This window comes from Gobius niger, assembly GCF_951799975.1.
Source record: "Gobius niger genome assembly, chromosome: 2".
NCBI classification, from domain to species: domain Eukaryota; kingdom Metazoa; phylum Chordata; class Actinopteri; order Gobiiformes; family Gobiidae; genus Gobius; species Gobius niger.
The window spans coordinates 43,285,473-43,308,797 of record NC_136853.1 but is presented as its reverse complement, the minus strand read 5'-3'; the positions used below and the strand labels follow the sequence as shown (position 1 = coordinate 43,308,797).

General features: G+C 39.4%; 1 protein-coding gene across 1 annotated transcript in view; it reads left to right on the top strand.

Annotated features, from left to right (window-relative positions):
* The window catches only part of col7a1l (collagen type VII alpha 1-like), a gene marked incomplete at its 5' end in the record, with an annotated part of 157,394 nt that overhangs the window by 76,791 nt on the left and 57,278 nt on the right, over nucleotides 1–23,325 (top strand). Inside the window, 15 exons of the mRNA XM_079552197.1 lie at nucleotides 2,023–2,085; nucleotides 2,229–2,291; nucleotides 2,402–2,419; nucleotides 4,318–4,347; nucleotides 5,451–5,486; nucleotides 5,566–5,700; nucleotides 6,082–6,156; nucleotides 8,566–8,730; nucleotides 8,808–8,915; nucleotides 12,614–12,658; nucleotides 14,161–14,223; nucleotides 14,488–14,544; nucleotides 19,046–19,117; nucleotides 21,507–21,566; nucleotides 22,381–22,428. Of these exons, the coding sequence (XP_079408323.1) occupies nucleotides 2,023–2,085; nucleotides 2,229–2,291; nucleotides 2,402–2,419; nucleotides 4,318–4,347; nucleotides 5,451–5,486; nucleotides 5,566–5,700; nucleotides 6,082–6,156; nucleotides 8,566–8,730; nucleotides 8,808–8,915; nucleotides 12,614–12,658; nucleotides 14,161–14,223; nucleotides 14,488–14,544; nucleotides 19,046–19,117; nucleotides 21,507–21,566; nucleotides 22,381–22,428 (1,038 nt within the window). The remainder of the gene's footprint in view (nucleotides 1–2,022; nucleotides 2,086–2,228; nucleotides 2,292–2,401; nucleotides 2,420–4,317; nucleotides 4,348–5,450; nucleotides 5,487–5,565; nucleotides 5,701–6,081; nucleotides 6,157–8,565; nucleotides 8,731–8,807; nucleotides 8,916–12,613; nucleotides 12,659–14,160; nucleotides 14,224–14,487; nucleotides 14,545–19,045; nucleotides 19,118–21,506; nucleotides 21,567–22,380; nucleotides 22,429–23,325) is intronic.

The following is a 23,325-nucleotide window of genomic DNA, read 5'->3' as shown; positions in this document are numbered from 1 at the left end:
ATGAAAAATTTAATAACGCGCTCGCAAACTGCAATCTCGACAAAGAGTTAATAGTAATGGGGGGTTCTATTAAGGATCAAGAATCTTATTGAACTTCCCGTAAGGACTATGAATGATTTTAAACCACCGTTGATAGTTTTTATTGGAGTAGCTTAATCGCTGACAAAGACTTGAACGATGGTAGCAATGAGTTCTCATGCAAAATAAAAAGGATTGTTGAGGGATTTACTCGTAGGTTTAAATGGAGGGAATGGGAAACGTTCTCGCATGGATGAATACTGATACTCTGAAAGTAATGAAAGAACCAATAAAAAAGGCCAATAAAACAAAATTGTATCTTGATAAACTCCTCGGTAAGAAATAAGACAACTACTATGATGTTGAGATCGAGGTGCTGACTTCTTTTTGACCGCGATAAATGAAGCAAGAGGTAACTCAGCTAAATAAACTAATGGGAGAAGAACATAAAGAAAGAAAACCAATTAATCTCTGTGTCAGTAACCTGGCCGATGAAGCTTCAGCGTTTAACCAATACTTTATCGACTGTTACAAGCATTGCTCAGCCTGGTTAACACCAGACTAAAATCACAAGTGGTATTTAGTCTGGGGACCAACAATTCATTTTCTCTCTGGCTGCGTCCGAAACGAGTAGATTGGTAACACGTCTTACGCCAAACCGGATGTGCGTCAGCGTCCGCCATGATAAGATGCTTCCGAATTGGTCTGTCAGTTAGGAAGGAGTTAGGAAAAGGAGCCTCGATGCTAACTATCATGGCCACTTTAGCATAGGGACCTCTGATGCTAACTAACCGGTGATTAGGAGCTATGTCCCATCCCATAAGCCACTGCGCCGCCAACCCCCCGCCCCCCTCGGCCCCACCCTCAAGTGATTCATGCGCAACCACTGTTGATTGACAGGTGCAAACAATAAAAAATAAGATTCTGCACAAGCCAAACTTTATAAAAGTGATAAATCCATGTTGTCGTCCCCACAGCTCAGTCACATGTCAGTGTTAAAGAGTAAACTCAGTAAACGGATTAAATGCTTTTGTTTTCATTTAGTAGAAACTTAAGCCACATGGATCATTTGCTACTGTCGCTTTATGAAACAGCTGTTGAAATAAAATAACACTAAGACACAGAGCATCCTTTGCATTCAGAGTTTCGATTGCTTCTGTCTGGGCGTCGGTTTTTGATGCCAATAAGCCAAACAAACCGTTTTAAGAAAAGCTTTGTTCCCGCTGCCCTTTCCTTTATGAACAAGTCGGGATCAAACTACCCCTGACACGGCTTTTTTATCTTTGTTACTGTCAAGTGGCTTAAACTTCAGTTGTTTCTGTACCAAAGGCACATCCTGTTAGTATCTGGAGCACTTACAAGCTTTATATTTAAATATGTGTGATGTTTTATCTTTGTATAATGTGTTTTAATGTGTCAACTAGTTCTCAGAATTGCAAGACGAATTTACCCACGGGTTCAAACATAAATTAACCTAACCTAACCTAAAGGGAAATGTTTGGATCATTTGGATTTTTTTTTCTCCTTAAATGTCTTTGTTTGGACACTATGTTGTTGTTGGACACTAGGGGGCGACATGCACTTGTTTGGCCTGCACTCCACCAATAACTTTAAAGAAGAAGAAAAACAGCTGTTGGTGATGTCACTTCCCCTTCCCCTGTTTAAGGACGGACGGATTGTTCAAAATGCAGCTGAAGCTCTAGTTCCCTAACTGCATAGATTTAACAGTCGACCCATGAAAGGTTAAGGAGTTAGTTGCTAGTGTTAGTGCTTAGAGGCTACAATCTTTCTCTCTCTCTCCCTACAGTGTATGTAATGCATGCAAATCCAGTATTTTTGCCCATCACTGGTCTCGGGACATCTGTGACGTATTGTATCAGGACTAAAGCGCTTTGTCCCAGCACTAATATTCATATGTGTTTATGTTTTTTTTTTCAAATTGTGTCCACATATTTTGGAAGGCCCTCCGAATTCATAACTTTTTCTCTATTCCTTGTCCTATAGGGTGGCAAAGGTGAACCAGGAGTCCCGGGGTTGCCAGGGAAACAAGTGCTGGTGACTGCAGACGTAAGGCAAAATACACATGTCATGTCAATATACAGAGCCATGTATTTTACAATAAAAATAGAACCAAAAATAAGTTGCATACTGATTCTGCGGATGCTCATGTTCACATTCACATGCATTTTCATTTTGTTCCTATTTCTCAGGGCGCCAATGTTGACGATTTGCGGCAAGCCTTCCCAATCCCGATGGGTCCTCCGGGTGCAACAGTGAGTTACTCTGTGGCTAACAAATGTGCCACGCAGAAATAGGTTTATCATGGCCATTGAGGCTACTTTTTAGGCTGCAATCTTCATATGTGCTGTGTTTCTGTGTCTAGGGGTCTCCAGGAATGAAGGTAAGTCCATAATGTTATCTTTATTACATAGTACACATTTTCCATACTGCTATGAAAACATAGCAGTATGGAAAATGTGTACAGTTATACAGTAGGTATTGGCCTTATCTCAAAGTGGTGGTTTAATTATTTTGTACATTCTGGGACACAATCGACTGATAAATTGTTTTTTTAGTTTTGATTATCAGCGTTAGATTAAGATTGAGTGTTGTTGATTCCTCGAGATATATATAGTGCTAGGCTAGTGCATGTCTATGGTAACTAGTAGCCTGCATTAAAAACCTCTTCAAACGGGGTCGTCCTCCAAAAGTTGCCATATCTGATTTGTAGAAAGCTCCTTTGTGAATTCCACGTGTAGTAACGCCGGCTGCAGGTAAGCAAGCTACTGTAGATCCGGTAAGCTAGCAGATCACTCCGCCACTGCGTAGCTTACAATCAAGAAGCTGATGCTGCTCAAATATAAGTTATTTTAAAAGCAAAATGGTTATATTTAAAAAAGAATATTCAGTCAACACAGACATTTATTTGGGTAGTCTAGTGGTCTAAGTGATTTTCCTCAGTTGCTCTGTGCTTGGGTCAGACTGTTTTTAATGCAGGCTACTAGTTACCATAGACATGCGCTAGCCTAGCACTAGCCTAGCACCACTAAACTCTTCAAATATAAAGGGCCCGATCTTGTGCATCAAAACGGAGACGATAGCGTGACATTTTGCGCTCAGTAGGAGCACTTTGTGATCTTGCCACTCCAGACTTAGCGCATTTAAGTGGGTGGAGACACACACATTTTCCTCCAACCAGATCGACTCCGCGTCCAGGAGAGCGGTTGTGTGGGAGTGGGGGGTGAACATGTGCTTTTGTTTTGCTTCGCGTTCATGCAAATCGCGGGCCGATCCGCGCCACAGCGGACGCTGTAGCTCTTTTTCTCTCGAGACATGAACATGGTTTAGCTCACGATGGGGTAAATAAAGGTTTTAGTTTGACCTGTGAGAGCCTAAGGCTTAAGAAAGAACGCAAGACAGCGCAATGTAAACGAGGAAGTGAATGTCAGCCGTGTTTCCATCAGTGCAGTCGCCTCCTCTTGTGACACCCCCTCACAGGTGGCGGAGGCGAATGGCACATATAGCTCCACCACTCGGAAAATAATTTGCCAAGAGCCTGCGCCGCCCCGTGCGCCGCCACAAGATCTGACCCAAGGACTGCAAGAATTAAAAAAAATCTAAATATCTCCAGAAATCAACAACACTCAGGATAACTAGGAAATGAGGCCCTATGTCAAAAATCCTGAAATATCTCTTGAAAGCAGTACTAAGTAGCTTGTTTACCTTAATAAATCCTTTCCGTAGTCCCTCTGGGGGTAATACAAGTGTTAATGGGATGATTGGGGGCTCTTTCATCTCCCCCTGGTGTCTCTTGCTAGAAAACCACAATTGCAACTTGACTGCCACCGGACCAAAGCCACCAATACACACTAATAGAATCACGAAGAAGAAGCTAACAGGCTAACGGGCAAAGCTAACTTTGGGCTAGCGTCACTTAAACAGTATTTACAAATTACCACAACTTTTAATAAAATACAGGTATTTTACTTCCCACTCTTTCTTCAAATAAGAAGTAAAAAAATCCTGTAAAATGTTTGCTTTGTTAAATACACCAAAACATAATGACACAGAAACTGTCAATCTCTTCTGCAAGTATCAAGTAAAAGTGAAACGTAATAATGTGTCTTGGATGAATGGATTTTGTTTTTTGTTTGTTTTTAGGGTGAAAAGGGAGAAATGGGGATCACAGGAGAAAAGGTTTGCGTCGTTGTTGTATAATCGGCAATATCAAAAGCTTCAAATAGAATTGCTTATAATAATTGTGACACATTCATTTTCTGTGTTCATAATTTATCATAGGGTGAAGCAGGGAAAAGCCTTGAGATGCAGGTGAGTGCACGCATGGCTCTAAACATAGACTCAGTTCTATCCATAGAACAATCCTCTGTAGACGTGGTATTGTCCAGGACTTGAGTCCAGTATTCAGCGCTGAACCGTCCCATTGTGGATTTGTGGAAGTGATAAGCAATCACACGGCTGAGCGGAGGAGGGCTCGCCTGTATCTGGGTCATAAGTGAGAGTCCCGAATATGACGGTTTGCAAAGTGTCTCTCCCCATTTCCACACATTTACCAAATTCAACATAAACCTTCAAAGCCAGAATTACTGCATATCATTAAAATTGTACTAAAAATCCAAGACGACACAATGAAGCTTTTTGCAGCTGCTGGTGTCAATGGATTAACAGTTTCAACACATGGTTCGCAGGAAGGCCAGTCACATGGGCCCTGTCCAGATCATTGTTGTCTCTCAGTAAGGACAGGCTGCTTGTGCGGATTTGCTGATTGTCTAAATGTCTAAATGCAGGAATAAAGTTGTTTAACATATTTAGTGCCAATTTTGTTAAATTGTGAAACTAGACACTCTAATACACTTAATGTGTGATTTTGGCAGCTCTGTGATGAACAGAAGTGAAATAAATGACGATCAATAATCCATGTTATCTCCGTTTTCTAGAAATCAGTGATTTTGATCAAAACTTGCCTCTGTTTAGCTTAGATTTCTCAGGAACTGAGGCTGCGCAGATTCAGCATCATGTGACACATGTGCAGTGTTTGTATGAACTGTGGCATAAGGTGTTTAAATCTTTATAATCTTTATATATATAGGAAAAACAGGTCAACAGGTCAACATCAGAAGTTCTTTCTTAATAATATTGTGCAATACGGAGCTGAAATTGAATGACTGAGTACTGTGATGTATTCTTTTGATATTTGGAAAGTAACGCATTGAGTTGCCTTGTGTACGAAATGCGCGGTATAAATAAACATGCCTTGCCTAACTGTATTCTAAATACATGTATTTAGTTACTCTAAACACTGGATGTTACATATCCATCACTTGTGCGATAAATAAATAGAAGCCGGTGACAACATAGATAATACTTGTGTTCACAGTGAAGATGATGCTTTATAATGATGACATTTTTTCCAGGACTTAGAGGAGATGTTCGACGCCTACGGCATAAGGGTTTGTACCTCAGTCATATTTTATGCATATTTACGTGGCTTCCTTTAAGAGCATTCCTAACTCGCTAATGCCTCCGTAGCTGCCGTTGCTGAAAGCGCTGATCGACAGGCTGCTTCAGGATGGAATAGAGGAGCTCCTTCATGTCCTCGGCAACGCAAAGAAAACCAAAGACAAATCTGACGGCCACACGTCCAACGTCATCACAGAGTACACGGCATGTACCACCTTTTAGATTTAGAATAACTGGAATTTGTGTAAACGTGCAGGGGACAATTTAATTATATGGGTGCGCCACGAGGATTTGAAAGAAATAACCAATAAAAGGAAAAGTGTGATTTGTGACGCAATTGTGACAAAAACTATGTTCTCTTAAGACAAAATGTATTGAGTTTTATGCCAGATATTGTGCGTTGACCCAGTAATTACAGAGATGCTGACCATAAACCTGACCAGCATTTTGACAGTTTAAAAGCAAATTCTACCATTGAATTCTCACCCGCCGCCCACTTCAGCTTTGGGCTTATTAGGATGTTGTGACGTTAGACGAATGCCTCCAACTTCCTGAAAACTTTCTCTGTGTTTGTTTCTTTCATAGAGTTCCCTTAAGTTCTCGAACCGGCCTCTGTCTGAACTGGCAGACCCAGCTTTTGACAGAGCTCTTTTGGAACCTGTGAGTGCACTGCAACTACAGCTACTTATACAACAACTATTTACCTGGCTTTTAAGAATACTACTATAACTGTTATTACAACTTCAAATACTTAGTACTTCTCATACAACTACCGTTCCTGCTGCCAGTGCTGTGGTAAGTTCTTGAAAAAGATGCTTGCTACTACTAGTACTACCTAAGCCTAGGAGGCCAGTGTCCAGAGTGTACCCTTCTTAGTAGCAGTGTTAATTTCGTCTACTAAAATATTTTGTCTTGATTTTAGTCAAAGTGATATTTTTAACGACTAAAATTGGACTAAAACTAAATTAAAAGTTTCTCATGAGACTAAAACTATGACTAAAATGTCCAGATATTTTAGTCAACTAAAATAAGACTGAATAAAAATGAAAAGAAGAGACTAAAATCATCCAAACTTCTATTGACCGTCTGAAAGAGCTTCATATCATTTAAATTCTCTGCCAAAGGATCAGCTCTGAGCTTTGTTCATGTGGAGCAGCTCCATTAAGTCGAGGACCTTGATTAAATATGATTATAATGAATATTATAAATGCAAAGTCGACTAAATTAGTCTTAAATTTAGTCGACTAAATTGACATGGAATTTTAGTCGACTAAAACTAGACTAAAATTGAAAAGTTTTTTTTACTAAATCTCGACTAAAATTAAATTACATTTTAGTCAAAAGACTAAGACTAAAACTAAAATAAAATATGTTGTCAAAATTAACACTGCTTAGTAGGTCAATGCTCCCATCAATCACAAATCCTAATCAAACTAGAGGAGTTACATTAGTGCAGGGGTCTCCAAACAGTAGCTGTTTCTAGGTAGACGTTCTACATTGCTAAACACGCTTAATGACTCACATTTTAGATGCATTTTCTTTTGGTTCTGAACATTCTGAACACAATCGGCAAACATTTGCGTTAGTATTGTAAAACACACACACACACACACACACACGCTTTGCTTTTACGTCCTCTGTCTAAGCATGCAGTCGACTAAATGTTCCGGTGAAAGCCCTCAGAGCAGCTTCTTGCTGTGACTTTAAAGGAATAGGCCACCGTTTTTACATACTGAGATATGTTCTTACCTTAGCTTTGACGAGTTCTTTAGGACCTGTCTGATCTTCCCCCGTGCCTTCAGTCACGTAAACACAGCGCAGACGGCGTTAGCATTTAGCCTCTCCCTCTCTCCTCTATAGCTCCAAAACAGGTCAAGATAGAAGCTACCAAGCTCTTCCACGTTTTCCCTATTAAAATATGGTTACGTGAAGTGTTCCACTACAAAGTATAATTACACAAAATTAAACAATGTGGATTTTCTAAGCGGATAAAAGGGGGAACTATAATGTAAGGCGTAATAATACCAGGAGTAGTTAAGTAGTAAAGTGAAGATTACTGCGCGGATTTCGAACTACTCCTGGTATTATTACACCTTACATTATAGTTCCCCCTTTTATCCGCTTAGAAAATCCACATTGTTTAATTTTGTGTAATTATACTTTGTAGTGGAACACTTCACGTAACCATATTTAAATAAGGAAAACGTGGAAGAGCTTGGTAGCTTCTATCTTGACCTGTTTTGGAGCTATAGAGGAGAGAGGGAGAGGCTAAATGCTAACGCCGTCTGCGCTGTGTTTACGTGACTGAAGGCACGGGTGAAGATCAGACAGGTCCTAAAGAACTCGTCATATCTCAGTATGTAAAAATGGTGGCCTGTTCCTTTAAGGACAAGTCCAGCTCATTTAAAACAGAAGAAAGGGCACTGGTAAAAGATCTCTGTGTCGCGGCCGCCATCTTCACTGTTTTTGTTACTGAAGGAGCACTGGTGTGTTTTATGATGATGCCGTTAACTCCCGTGCTATGATTGGCTCTGCTGGAGCCAGCGAAATTCAAATCGCACAATCCCAGACTGCATCCCCATGGCTCGTGCCGGGCTACCGTTCAGGTGGGAATTAACACCGGGAACCTTCTTGATGCGAAGCGCTAACTGCTGTGCCACCGTTTATCTTTTGTTCATTTCTTCTCTCCTTATTGACCTTCGATGAGCCTCCTAATAAAGAACAAAAATGTATTTCTCAAATATCTCTATCGTATTGTGCCTTCTCTCGTCTCTGATCTGTTGATGTTTCTGAAGACGGCGTTGTTTCTCAGTCCTTCGTGTGACTTTAATTCATTGTTCTTATTCATTGTTCTTCTTCTTCAAGCCACCATGTTGTGTCGATGCAGACGGTCCCTGTGTTTCTGTCATTGGTCAATCCGAATAAATCTACTACTATTTTTACACGATCCTCATCAACACCGCTTTAAGGCAGAATCCAGACAGAAATGCATAAATATTACTACAGTAGACAAAATACTATACAGCAAACAATAATGCACTGATATTTTTTACTTGTGTGTTTGAAAAGGACCTGTTGAATGAAACGGCTGAAGGACCGACATTGTGGACTCTGAGCGGAGAAGAGCGGACCACATCTGACGTCAAGTTCAGGGAGTCTGGTAAAAGTGACACCACAATCAAAGCAAACGGGACGGTTCTGAACTCGACTCATAATAACACAGCCACCAATAAGGTAACGTTAGCCTCACTGAGCCGTTCACTAACCAAAAACGCTCTGTATCGTCACACGTTCTGTCTCCTGCGCTGCAGACCGCTGTAAAGTCCTCCGATCCCGTCGTGGAGACTCTGCTCTTGACTCATGGAGATTTGCAAAAGAAAAACTCAGAACATAAGAGGAAAAACCGCGAACGTGGGAAGGTAAAGCCGCCCTTTGGATCAACGTCAAAATGTGTTTAAAAATGTGGGCATCTGACCTTTCGCTAAAGCCCCGCCCACTTAGTTACTGTTGCTAGATCCGTTACACTTTCTGACGCCGATGGTTAAAGGGGCTAGATGCAAAAGTTAGCCATTTTATACTCACTACTGCCACCTCAGGTCATACACGTAACTGCACCTGTGACAGTGCAGGATTTTAGAGGCAGTTGTGGTGAACAGGTCTGAGCTCATTCTACACTTTAGGACATTGTTGGAACATTTAGGGGGAGGAACTTAGATAATTTTACCATTTTTAAACTCTGTATAGTCCCTTTAAGTGACTCGAAATCAGAGAAACCTCATGATCTCTTCCTTAAATGCAACCAACACAGGTTTGTGGACCAGTCATGCTCTTGCACTGTCGGGTAAGCACTCTCTTATTTCTGTAGTATTGTTCAAAATATGAGCATCTCCTCAGTTCGCTAAAGTTAGCTAACCCCAGCTAAACCTACATTTTTATCATGAAAGGAGACAGGTAAACGTTTAAAAAATATATATGTAATAAAATGTAGTGTACGGCTTTGGACGGTTACGGAACCGCATTGGGAGACTGTAGACTAACATTTGTAAAAGGTTAGTGCTAGATCGTATGCTCCGGAGGGACAGTCTGCTGTGAAAACGTGAGATATCATGACACAAATTAAGGTTAGGGCCAGGGAAATGGTTAACCTCTTCACTCCCGCCTGAACCGAGAGGATGTTTTTCCTCACGTCATCAGATTTTTTTTCTTTCATTTTTTTGTTGGGTATTCAACTAATTTTTGTAACTTTTTTGTCATTTTTTATCACATTTTTGTCATTTTTTCGTCAATTTTTCATCAATTTTTAATCCATTTTTTGACATTTTTTTGTCCATTTTTTATCATTTTTTTGTCCATTTCTTGTGACATTTATGTGACATTTTTGCCACTTTTTCATACATTTTTCGTCACTTTTTTGTCACATTTCCATCATTGTTTTATTGCTATTTTCACAGGTTTTTTCCAGAAGCTTTTGGACTGGGGTAAAGCCAAACTGGAGAAAATGTGCTCGGTTCAGATGGGAGTTAAGGGGTTAACCTCAAGGATTAGGGTTAGGATTAGGATTATTTGTATTTTTAGACAAACCAACTCATAGCTCTATACAAACTCACAGTAGACCGTCCCTCCGGAGCATACGATCTAGCACTAACCTTTGTAAAAGTTCGCCGGCGCAGTGTAACGTTATGTGATTGTCAGTAGCTAGACGTTAGCCTAGCCTTAGCTTAGAGCAGACGTATGCTTGTTAATCTCGGAGACATTTAGCTGGGAGTAGGCCGTCCACATTGTGTAATTCATTGGAAACAGAGCTCCAGTTGTGTTTTCGGCTTTGGGAGGGGGGAAAGAACTCGACTCCCCCAGACATACCCAGTGTCTGACTTACACACTCTCTAACTGATCGCTTCACCATTTTGCTTCTTCATCTGCGAGGGTATTTGGTGGTTAATTATATGGTTCGGAGGTCTGCGGTGTGACCATACACATATTATTAACAGACCGTAATTCCACACTCCTCCTCGTTTACCACAATGACCACGCTCGAGGGGGAAATCATGGCGGATTTACAGACTCCTCCTCCCCAGCTCTGACAAAGCATGTTCTTAAAAAGGGCATAAGGGCGGGATCTTCACTGTAGACCTGGCCCTAGTTCGGTCATAGCCGTGTGTCTCCAATGCTAACAGTCCGGCCCTCATTAGCATATGAGGGCCGGATTTCTACAATGTTTCTTACGAAAACCAGCCTAGTTTCCTTTATTGTAGCTAACTCAGCGTTATCACAGGAGGAATATCTAGCTGTAGAAAGTTTAGGAAAATTAGAAACCAGGCTTTAAAGTTGTTTTAATGTGTCTAAAGTGCAATGCTTTCCAATGGGATGCTAGCGGCTATATGGAGGTACTACAGCAATAGCGGAAGGTGGCCCCTAGTGTCGTCGGGCCAAGCTTCATGATGACGGTTGCTAGGCTTGAACAATTGCTATTTTGGGGCGGGGTTTTGTGAAAGGTCAATTGAATTCTGTCTATCATCATAACAATTGCATGATACTTTTTTTTGCGATTGATAAAAAACGATCTCTTGCCTTTCCAGAATCTGATTCTAAATGCTCTCGAAATGTGACACACGCTCACATATAAAATGCTTGGACTTTTTTTGTTTCTGTACTCAAATTGTTTTATACGGAGCTTATTATCCGCCTTGGGATGAATAAAGAGGCATGAACACTCACTCTCATTCATTCAAGGGAAGCTAGTTACCCATTAATGTGTGAAATAAGCAGCAGTTTAAACAAATGGAAGGCAAGAGGTCAATCTAACTGAGTTTAAACTCTAAATCCTATGTAGCATTTTGCAGTAATAATTCATCTAAATCATTTTAAGGCGAGACACGGCAGGTGAAAGTATTGATTTTTCACGCAGTGGTCGAAGTGGAGATTTGTATCTATTTTCCTCCCTTTACATCTTAGTTTTCATGTCAGATATAAAAATGACAAAACTCACCCGCATGATGTTTATTTTATGATGTTTTGTCTGCGAGGCGGAGGTGACCCGGAAGTAGCTGCTGCGCCGCGTAGAAACGCCGTCTTTCCCGCGGGTTTTCATTCATAAATATTGACAGATTTTACGTCCACGTGTCCTGCTAAGGGGCCCCGTGATGACGCTTTCACCCAAATATGGTATTTTTCCTCCTACGAGACGCTGGAGTGGAAAAGTGGAAGAACAGCTGCGCATGCGCACTCGCTACAAAACTTCAGGGCTGGTTTTCTCTGAATGAGAGAAGCCGCACTCGGGCAGAGCCTGAGCCCTTATAGAAGCTCCCACAGACTCCAAACTTTACAGTCTGAGACCTAACAATATTTTGAAGGTTTTTTCAGAGGGATTTTTTAATATCTAATTCCTAGCCTGATTTATTCAGCTTTGAAACCAAAAAACAGGCGGAATTTGAGTTTTTACAGATTTTTTCACAGATGATTAGTTTATTGAAAAACTAAACAAAATATCCAAAATCCCCTCTGAAAAAATCTTAGTTACTAATGTCAATAAAATAAAACCATAACATTTAATCTGGTTCAATTCATTATTTTGATTTCGTTGCCCAAAATATAGGCAATTTTGGCCATTTTAATGCTCAAAATGGCTTATTTTTTTGTGAAAACATAACATTTTTTTCTCATATTTATATCTGTGATGTTCAGCAAAAGTTTCAAATTGATATCTCTACATTTAGTTTTTTTCCCCTATTCACCTGCAGTGTCTCGCCTTAAACATCAAGTTAAAGTGCTCTCAAACATCTTGGGTTTATTGGATTCATCATGTCACTTGTGATTCTCAACTGGTGGGCCATGACCCAGAGGTAAACCTTGCACTGTCAGCTGAATTGCCTTAAGATTTTAGTCTCACATAAACCTATCGTGAAAGGCAGTAAATGGCAGTAAAAGAGTAATATTTAATAGTGCTTTGTTGTTTAGCTATGTTTTGATTCAATGTATATATATATATTTTTTTTCCAAGTTACCCGTGTCATTGTTTGGGGCGTTGGTTCCCAAAAAGCTCCACCAGTTGAGAACCACAGATCTAAAGCATGAGAACCTCTTTAACTTTTCTCTCTTTGTGACTGAACCTTTTAACCAGGGCAAAGGAAATAAAGGACGTCATAAGAGGCAGAGACACCGCCTGGTAAATGTCCTGTGGCTTTAAAATGGCCGAACAGATCACCAGCTCAAGTCACGAAGCATAAACACGACTAACAAAACTCTAACACCGCTTTAAACCGTTCATAACTAGTGCTTTGCTTCCACGAGTTTGGCATTAAAGGAGCTTAATTAATGTATAAAGTATGCAATAAAACAGATGATAACTTCAACATAATGTGCATGCTGGTTAGCTGAATAGTTTGGATAAATGAGCTGCTTTGGATTTGCTTGGCATTGTTAATGTAAATTGATATATCGCCTATTGATGCTGTATATTCAGGGCTGTTTCTGAGCAGGTTGTAGAGCCTCAAGGGGGCCTCAGGTTGAAATTGTAAGGGGGTTTTATGCAGAATGGACTTTTTAGAGCTTTTTACACTGCAAAAAGTGCCCTACTAAAAACAAGGGAAAAAATATTAAAATAAGACATTTTGTCTTGTTTTAAGGAAAAAATTCTGCCAATGGGGTCAGCATTTTTTTCTTGCTAAGAATTCTTATTTCTGGAATATTTTTCTTATCATAAAACAAGAAAGAAACACTAAATTTAAGCAAATAAATAGCTAGAATTAAGCAAAATGTCCTCAGAAAACGGAATAATTTAAGGAAAACATTCTTATTTAGTGAAAAATTGTGGGATATTTTACTTAAATGTTGCTTGATTTAAGTAAAATGTTCTAAATTATACACATTATTGAGCAAAATGTTCTTAATAAATACTAATCTTTAAGTGGGGGGACCCACCTCCATGATGTGGAGCCAGGCTGATGGTCAGAATCACCTGGCTGGAGGATTCACCTATTGTACATGTTTTAGTGGTAGACATGGGGAGAACATGCTCCACACAGAAAGGCCCCGTCCTGGTGGGAATTGAACCCGGGACCTTCGAGCTGTGAAGCTGAGGCTCTAACTGCTGTGCCACCGAGCCGCCCACTTTAAAGAATGGAATGTGTTATCCATCTGTGAGAATCAGTTCTTAAATTAAGTAGATATTTATCTTATTTTTTCTTAAAATAAGACAAAATATTCTTTGTCTAAAGCTGAAGAAGATTCAAAAAGTTTTTCTTTCTTGTTACATGAAAAATTAGCATGTTTTTAGCAAATATATCTGAACAAGAAATGGCTAGATTTTATTTCCTAAAACAAGATTTTTTTTCTCAAGAAAACTTTGCTCGGCAAGACATTATTACTTTGAGGGAAAAAATAAGAACTTATTTCTTAAAGTAAGACATTTTTTACTTGCTTAGAATCCACTTTTTGCAGTGTACCGTGTTGCAAACTCCACACAGAAAGGAAATTGGGACCTTCCTGAAGCTTGAGCGCCAATTCAAAAATTAAATATGAATGTAAAGATAAAAAATGCTATTTATCAAATGCAACCTTACAGTATGGGATTCTGTGACTCAAGAATCAGGCTCCCTACAAAGCTAGAAACAGCCCTGGATATACTGATGCAATTCCTTTCTAATTACTGCCTTCCGTCCTCAATAGTCCAGTGGAGTGGATGAAGAGGAGCTCGATGAGTTTTACATTGAAGAAGAGTACAGTTTTGAGGTGAGCAGCCAGAACAAATGACTAATCTTCACACAACAAAAACGGAGAGCGCACAGAGGGGGGTTTGTCATTGCCTTGCTGCTAACAAGGCTGTCAAACTCATTACTAACTCGTATTAGCCGACATGTCTCAAGAGAAATGGTCCCATGCCCACTCTTACACCACTGATTAACGAGACGCCCACAATCGCAATTAATTCAACCGCGTTTTGAATCTTTGCATCCAACAATGAGCGTCTAAAACAATTATCTTCTCTTGTAATAGGAGCCCGCACTCCCAGATGAACCTGTTGTTTCTCCTGAGGAGGCCGACAACAAGCAGGTAAAAATGGACATGGATATAAATGATCTTGACAATAAAGGTGTTTTTTGGCCAGTAATTCTTCCATAGCAAAGTAGAAACACTTGCTATAGTTCACGACAGCCACACGAGCTGCATGGACTGTTTTCTTTTCTTTTTTTTCCTCTTCTCTTTATTGAAACTGCTGGACAGATTGCGTGAAAACCAGGAAGTGGTAAGTATCCAGACAACGGGATATTTAGTTTCAGCTGTTTTAGATCAATTTTGCATTTTTTTACGCACAAAGTGTAAGACTGTGATGAAGATTGTTTGAGATTATTACCAAATACCTGCAAAAACAGGTATTTGGGCAATTAATTTTCATAAGGGGCCACTTGAACTAATTCTGCTCAACTTTATCCCATTGTACATTACACTATTGTGTATTTTGAATAGCAGATACCTACTGTTATTCAGTGGACTATTTAGACCAGGGGTGCCCAAAGTGGGGCCCGTGGGCCAAATTTGGCCCGCTGAAACAATTCTGTTGGGCCGCCAGAGAGTGACCTACTTTTGCGCTGTGTGTGGTTAATACTAACTCTCTTCCATTCATTCTCAATGGTAAATATAGATACAGACGGCATCTCTGGAATCGCCCATATATGGTCATGTTGGATAACAGTTAAGGGGGAAAACAATTTGGAGAAAAATCTAAACTTTCTCTAATTCTATTCTATTCAAAAACTACTTTAACAAATGCTGAATTATAAATATAGTTTTCTTCTAACGAAAGAAACAACGACATGGGGAGGAGCAAAGTGGTTCAACAGCCCATAAATACATAAAAAACGGAGAATGCTAACATGATGCTACATGTTAGCATCGGGCTAATGCTAACGGTTAGCTAGCGCTAGCTACAACTGCCGTTTTTTCACCCCGACTGAACAATCTGCTGTGAGAAAATATCCATATGGTCCCCATTTACACTTGGGTTTATTTATGTGATAAATAAGTTCATATTCCATCAGAAAATGGCTTAAATGAGTGAAAAATTGTGTTTCTCTAGAGATTCTATTTTCCCCCTCGGCGAAGCCACGCCCCCTTCTATGACGAGATGCCGTCTGTATCTATGGATGCAGTACACCTTTTGACCACTAGCGTCAAATTGGGGGCGCTGTTTCACTCCTTTCGCGAAGTTAAGGAAACACTGTTTTGGTGTCTTGGTGTTTATCAATCACAGAGTGTTGTAGCATCAACTTTCACAGTTTTCCAACTTTTATTGCAAAGATTGTTGACGTCAACAACAGTATATGTTAAAAATTGACTTATAAAAGAATTGATGCTGAACTGACACTTTCAAAATAATCTAATGTGGCATTTTCTTTTAGTTAACGAGTGAGGTAAAGTTACTGTAGGTGCTGTAGATGCAGGTGATTTTTTTTGCACAAAATTGCTACAGTTGTTGATTTTGTTTTACTAAAATTAGACTTAGTTACTACTTAGTTAGCCATTGTTACCATTTGTTTAAATATAGCATGTTATTTGCATAGAATCAAATGCAAATTTAGGCTATCTAAAAAAAAAAAAAAGGAAATAAAAAAAAGTAACTTTGCAGTTATATGTGTGTTTCGTGCTTGACATCGCCGTGTTTGACCCACGACTCACAGGCACTTTTTAATTTTGGCCCTTAGAGACAAAAAGTTTGGGCACCCCTGATTTAGACTTTTTTTTTTTTTGGTAAATATTTAGCCATATCAAGCCAAGGACGCACATGTGTGAGAATCGTTATTTAGCTTATTCAACTTCTGTCCATTTCCCACGTGGCTACAATGTGTTGTTTGTATCCTGATCACTCATTATATCAGCGCCCTCTGCTGGACACGTATGGAATTCTTTCCCTTTATTTTTTTATTTAAGCAGCCCCCTAATGGTTGGAGTAGCATTCTGGTAGTTTCTTTAAAAAAATCATAACTCCACACAGGAATAGGCTAGAGACAAACTCAGTGATTTATGGCCTACAAGTCGTGGGCCGGATTGAATCAACTCGTGACCACAACTTGCCTGCAGGCCGGGGTTTGCCCAGGTCTGTGCAAAAAGCAAAACACCCGCACTTTAAAGGAATAGGCCAAAACACTTGTGCTGAAATGAAAGAAACAGGGACTTAAAGGAACAGGCCAACGTTTTTACATACTGAGATATGTTCCTACCTGAGCTTAGACGAGTTGATGCGTACCTGTCTGGTCTTTATGCGTGCCCTCAGTCATGCAAAAAGACCAAAGATGTTGTTAGCATTTAGCCTCTCCCAGTATATTCCTATGGCTCCAAACGGGGGTGTAGTTTGAAGCTACCACACTCTTTCACGGGCACAAAGACCAGACAGGTGCACATCAACTCGTCTAAGCTCAGGTAAGAACATATCTCAGTATGGAAAAACGGTGGCCTGTTCCTTTAAGCTGCTATATTGAGGACATGAAGGACAGTTAAGTATTTGCCTCATTTGAAAGCTCAGAACCTCCCGAATACGGTCGGTCACTGAGCTTAAACTATAGTCTGCACTGGCACTTTTCAGGACCTGATTGGGGGACAGCTACTAGGATTGTGGTTTTGGCTTTTTGTGTTTGTTTTGTTCTTGGCACACTACTTTCTTGAGATGAAATGAAATGAATTATCTGCTCTCTGACTGAAAAAACAAAACCAAAACAGTAAATAACTGTGTATAAATCAGCAATACAATAATCATCCGTTAAACCAGTATTTGATTTGTTGGTTAATATTTGTCTTGTTTATTGTTTCATTGTTTTTGTAATTATGCAGCTGTTCATAGTGACACATGCTCTGACCGCACACACTCTTCTTCTGTGTTTGCAAAAAAAAGAAAGAAGAAAACAGTTACAAGGATTTGCTCATTTTTACCACACATCTCGGGACACAGGTCACATGGTACAAAACATCTTACATACTCGACGAAAAATACTTCTGGACGCCTTATTATTGATATTTCATCTTTTATAGCTTTAAATAATGCATGGTGGGAAATGTAAATATACCCCTTGTGTGGCCTTCGCGGGTCATTTTGACCCGCTGTCATGTTCCAGGCATTTGGATGCAAGGTGACACAAGGGGGCGCCCTTCCAACCTTCTCAGTGTAAATGTGAGTTGACTTTCTTCAGAGTGAGACTTTAGGTCAGACACCATGAGTGACAGTAACATGAGGCTAAATACAATGAGCTCTTTGTTTGCAGTAAAAAGGCTGAGGCCTCATTGCTCTTCAGTCACAGACTGAGAAGTGAAGAAGGAAGTCATGGAGATTCTGCTTTAGACAGAACTTCAGACTTCTGCTTCATGTAAGAGTCATATCATATTCTGAAACTCAAATCTGTAGTAAAAACATAATATATGGAAAATTATTATTACAATTACAAAAAGAAAAATATTTGAAAATCTCGTATCTAATTAAAAAAATATGTTTTTTTTATTAACTCATTCTAAAAAAGAAAACCAAAACAAACCCTAACCATTTGTATCTGCTGTAAAGTCATGTTTGTCCGGGTTCCTTTGAGTCGTGGTGGACCGTGACAGATGTGGACAGGACTGTGGTAGATCTACTTTTACTTTAGTTACTATAGTAACTGTTGAAGAAATGAACCTCATGAGCTTCTTCTGTAACATCTGTCCACATCAGACCTGCTGCACCACGACTCAGAGGAACTGGGTCAAATATGACCTACAGCAGATACAAATGACCTGGGTTTGTTTATTTTTAGAATCAGAGTAAATGAAAAAAAAAACTATTTTTTTTACTAGATATATGATTTTTCTTTTTGTAATTGTAAAAATAATTTTCCATATATTATGTTTTTGCTACATATTTGAGTTTCAGAATATGATATGACTCTTACAGGCAGCAGAAGTCTGAAGTTCTGTCTAAAGCAGAAGCTCCATGACTTCCTTGTTCACTTCTCAGTCTGTGACTGAAGAGCAATGAGGCCTCAGCCTTTTTACTGCAAACAAAGAGCTCACTGTATTTAGCATCATGTTACTGTCACTCATGGTGTCTGACCTAAAGTCTAACTCTGAAGAAAGTCACCTCACATTTACACAGAGAAGGTTGGAAGGGCGCCCCCTTGTGTCACCTTGCATCCAAATGCCCGGAACATACCAGCGGGTCAAAATGACCCACAAAGGCCACACAAGGGATACTTCAGTCTTTTAGTTTCAGAGCACACAAAACATCTGGACTCTTTTTGCTGGTGCAGAGTGGAGCGAAACAGTTTAAGTAAAGCTTAAAACAATAGCTCCCACTAGCAAGACGTGGCCGACGAATATGTGTAATGTGGGAGCAATTTGAGATCTGAAACAAAATTAAAATAGAGACTGGAGAATTTGTAACTGCTGACCACTTAATAGGCATGACAGTATTACATTTCAACTCGAAGCATGACAAAACCTCATTCTGTTGTGAGACAGATGGAGGCAGCTGCCGTTATATCTAAAACCTCCTACTGCATATTCATCTCATGTGTTTGTTTTTTCCTCTGGTTAGGAAGAAAAGGTGATCCACCACAGTCCTGTCCTCAAAATGTTGGAAGACTCAAGTAAAGAGGTAGATTTACAGGTAATGACCGGCTGAATTATAACATCCCCATCATCAACACCTTTACAGCAAATTTCATGCCATGTTTTTTTAAGTTCAAACAATGTTGTGAATGTACATCTGAAAAACAATTACTGTAATAATGAAAAGGTTGAAAGACAAATGTGAGACATAAATGGACAGGGATGATGTTTAGAATGTGTTTGCATGTGAACAAAGATCTCCACTCAAACTTAACACAATTATACTTTAGATTTTGCTCCAATTTCCCCCTAGTTTTCCCTGGTTTGACATTTTTTGTGATGTTTATTATTTCACTTCCTCATTGGACACAGGCGGGCAGGAAGTGACATATGCCACCATTTTATATCAGTGAGTGAGTCAGAATTCAAAAATCAAAGAAATGCCTATCTGAGCCTGTTCCTGCAAATGCTTCCTTCAGTCAACGGTTTCTATCAACAATAAAATTAATGGAGAGGTTTTTCCGTTTCTTCAGATTTCTATATTTTATGTGGTTTCTTTTCCATTTACATATGATAAGATTAGGTTTAGCGGTTATCAAGAAGATAACAGTAAAAACACAACCCCAGAGAGAGAGAGTTTATGTGAAGAAATCAGTGAGTCAGCGTTTAAGATGTTAGCATTCTACTGGTTAGCATTTAGCTTCAACAGCTCAGCTCCGACCTCTCCAAGAGAAAGCCCTGAACCACATTCCAAACCTTGGCTACAACATGTGACAGAGGTCAGAGCTGAGCTGTTACTGTAGGTTTTCCTCAGTGTTCATTTGAGCCACTCATGTGTTATACAGACGGCATCTCTGGAATCGCCCATATATGGTCATCTTTGAAAACTGTTAAGGGGGGAAACAATTTGGAGAAAAATTTAAACTTTTTCTAATTATTCAAAAACTACTTTAACAAATGCTGAATTATGAATATAGTTTCTTCTAAATAATGATACAAAGACATGGAGAGGAGCAAAGTGGTTCCACAGTCCATAAATACATTAAAAAAAACGGAGAATGCTAACAAATGCTACATGTTAGCATCGGGCTAATGCTAACGGTTAGCTAGCGCTTGCTACAACTGCCGTTTTTTCACTTCTACTGAACAATCTGTTGTGACAAAATATCCATATGGGCCCGATTTACACTTGACTTTATTTGTTTGTGATAAATAAGTTGATATTCCACCAGAAAATGGCTAAAAAGAGTGAAAAATGGTGTTTCCCAAAAGATTCTATTTCCCCCCTCGGTGAGGCCACGCCCCCTTCTATGACGAGATGCCGTCTGTATCTATCGTGTTGATTAAATCAACTGTCAGTTGTTGACAGCTGCTAACAGGTAGCATGCTAACGTATTTAGCAGCTTAAACACTGACTCAGACTGAGACTCTGTTGACATGACAAACTGTAAAAATCCCAGAGAAAGATTTTCTGTTTCCTCTTTGATGTGTTAGTTTAGTCTGAGGAGTGAAGCAGATCTTTAGTAAATCCTGCTGTAGCTCGACAGACAGAGCTGCTACGTCTGAGCCACATTTGATGGTTTTATCACATAAACGTGTTTTAACTGTTATCTTCTTAAGCAATGATTACATGAGTGCATTAAAGAGTCGCTTCAATCAGTTGTTTTTCATTTTCATCTTGAGTCAAGATATTGTTACATGCTGTAGTACTGCATAATTCTACTTCGGTTTTCAAAATGGCCGCCGGAACTACTCGTGATGTTATTGGAAGTGCATGTATACGCTAGTTTTTATCTAAAGTGAAATCTAAAAAAGTCTGCAAATTCAATGGACTTTAACCGCACCTAAATGAAGCTGATGGGTCGACAACAGTTGACATCTTTCATAATTTGAGATGTTTGACGGCTAAAAGCTAACGGCTATAGGAAAAATACATTGAACAGGCTAAACGACTCTTTGTATGGAACAGTCTCTTTATCTGTCACTGAAAAAAAAACTTTGCTCACCAAACTTTTCTTCATTTGGATTTTAAAAAGAAAAATGTGTTTGTTTTTTTCTTGAGGAGTATTCCAGTTTAAAGGGTCTAGATGCAAGTTAGCTATGTTAGCTATGCTATGTGTAACTGCAGCTTCTATATGAAGCTCGTGCATGACGACACTTTGGACCCAAAGTGACACCTTTTTGAGTTCATGATTTTAGAGGTAGTTGTGGTGAACAGGTCTGGGCTCATTCTACACATTAGGACATTGTTGGAACATGTAGGGGGAGGAAAATACTTAATTTTACCATTTTTAAACTCTGTATAGTCCCTTTAAACACATGAACCACTAAGATATCCAGTTTCAGTACCTTTGACCTGGGAAATTGTGGGTCAAATACAGTAAGAAAAGTCCTAATGGGGACGATACAGTCAACCTTCACCTGAATGTCCTTTTGTTTGTGTCCAGCAGGACTCAGATCTGATGGATTCTCCACCAACAATAACAACAACAGAAGAAGCAGAAAAGGTAAAAATAAGTTTGTATGCACATGATTTGTGCTTAGCTCCTCTTTGTTCTGTTTTAGTTCTGCATGGCTTTGAATGCAATATACTATTCACTACATTATACAAACGCCTTCAGACTAACCAAACTGTGCATCGTCATGAGTTTCACCAGTGAAAAAGTATATTGCATATGTGAATGCTGAATGCCAGTGAATGCCCTCCTCGCTGTAGCCAAACAGCACCAAAGCATGAGATGTTCCCAGCATGCTTTGAGCACGAGTTTTACAAAGCTTGTCTTATTGAGTCAAACATTAACGAAGTCTCACTCCTCAGCAGTAGGCGATAATCATTTTTCCTTTTTTATTCTCTTTAAACAGGACATTTCTTAGCTCCTGAGAAGCTCTGTTTAGAGTTGTACGATTTCATAAGAACAGCTTGAAAGCAGCGTTTCTCGTGGACCACTGCGTTTCGCTGCCACACTTTAAAACCAACCAGGACAAATCTCGGATCACTTTTTGGATAGAATTTTGTTTGTACTTTTTATGGCTTTATATTTTTGTTGACATCTTATTTATTGAAACGTGCCATCGACAAACACACCAGTACATCTCGTATTTATTTGAGTGTTTTGTGGTTGTTTAAACACAATATCAAAATCTTATGTAATAAGCTCACACTTCTTCACTGGTGAAATACTTTTTTCTGTTGTTGCATTATGCGTCTTTGCATGTACAAGTAAAGGTGTTAAAATAAGCGGGTGTCTGTCTTTCTTTCTTGTCTCTCGTTAATGAATCGCTGTTACATACACAGCTCATGGTTTTGTTGGGATTCGACAGGTTTATAAAATCAGGGTGAGAAAAAGTGTCCCGTGGATTCATTCAGGGGTAAGTCAAACTCAGGACTGTTTGAAATGATGCAGTAATTTGAATAATCAATTCAACGCCCATTTCACAATGTAGGCGTCCATGCCAGGAGCTCCAGGTGTGAGGCGGGATTTCAAAGAAGCTCCAAAAGTACTTCTCTAATTAAACAAAAACACTTTTGTCTTTGCTCCCATTTTTCATGAAAATGTTTCTATATACACACAGTAGACACAAGCCTCTCAAATATCTAAGTGTAAGTGAGCACGACTCCTTTTACGAGAGAATCACGATACTGAGTCGACCGCACGGCTTTAGCACACGTGTGTCATATGCTGCCATCGTTTCCAGTTGTGAAGTGGAAATTACGAGTGCATCGTGTTCAAGTGCGTTTGTGGCGTGGAAAAGTGAAACAAACACATCAACACACTATAAACAAAAATAATCTTGTGAGAAAGTCCTCTACAAACCACCGAACTTTGATTGAAAATATGGGATGAGGTGACGTTCATGTGCAATTTTCCGACAAATGGTATTTACCATGATTATGAGACCACATGAAGGCAGCATTAGGCTGTGGCCTGTATGTTGGTCCACTTCTCTTTAATGTGCGAAGTTGCTGGATATCAGATATACAGGTGCTCATCATATAATTAGAATATCATGAAAAAGTGTATTTACTTCTGTTATTCAACTTAAACTGTGAAACTAGTACATGATATAGACTCATTGCCTGCAAAATATTTTAATTTTCTGAGATTTTTAGTTTGGGTTTTTACAAGCTGAGCCGTAATAATCAAAATGATGACAAATAAAGGCTTGACATATGTCACTTTGCATGTAATGAGTCTATGATATTCTAGTTTCACAGTTTAAGTTGAATAACAGAAGTCAATGCCGTGCATTATCATGAGGCAACAT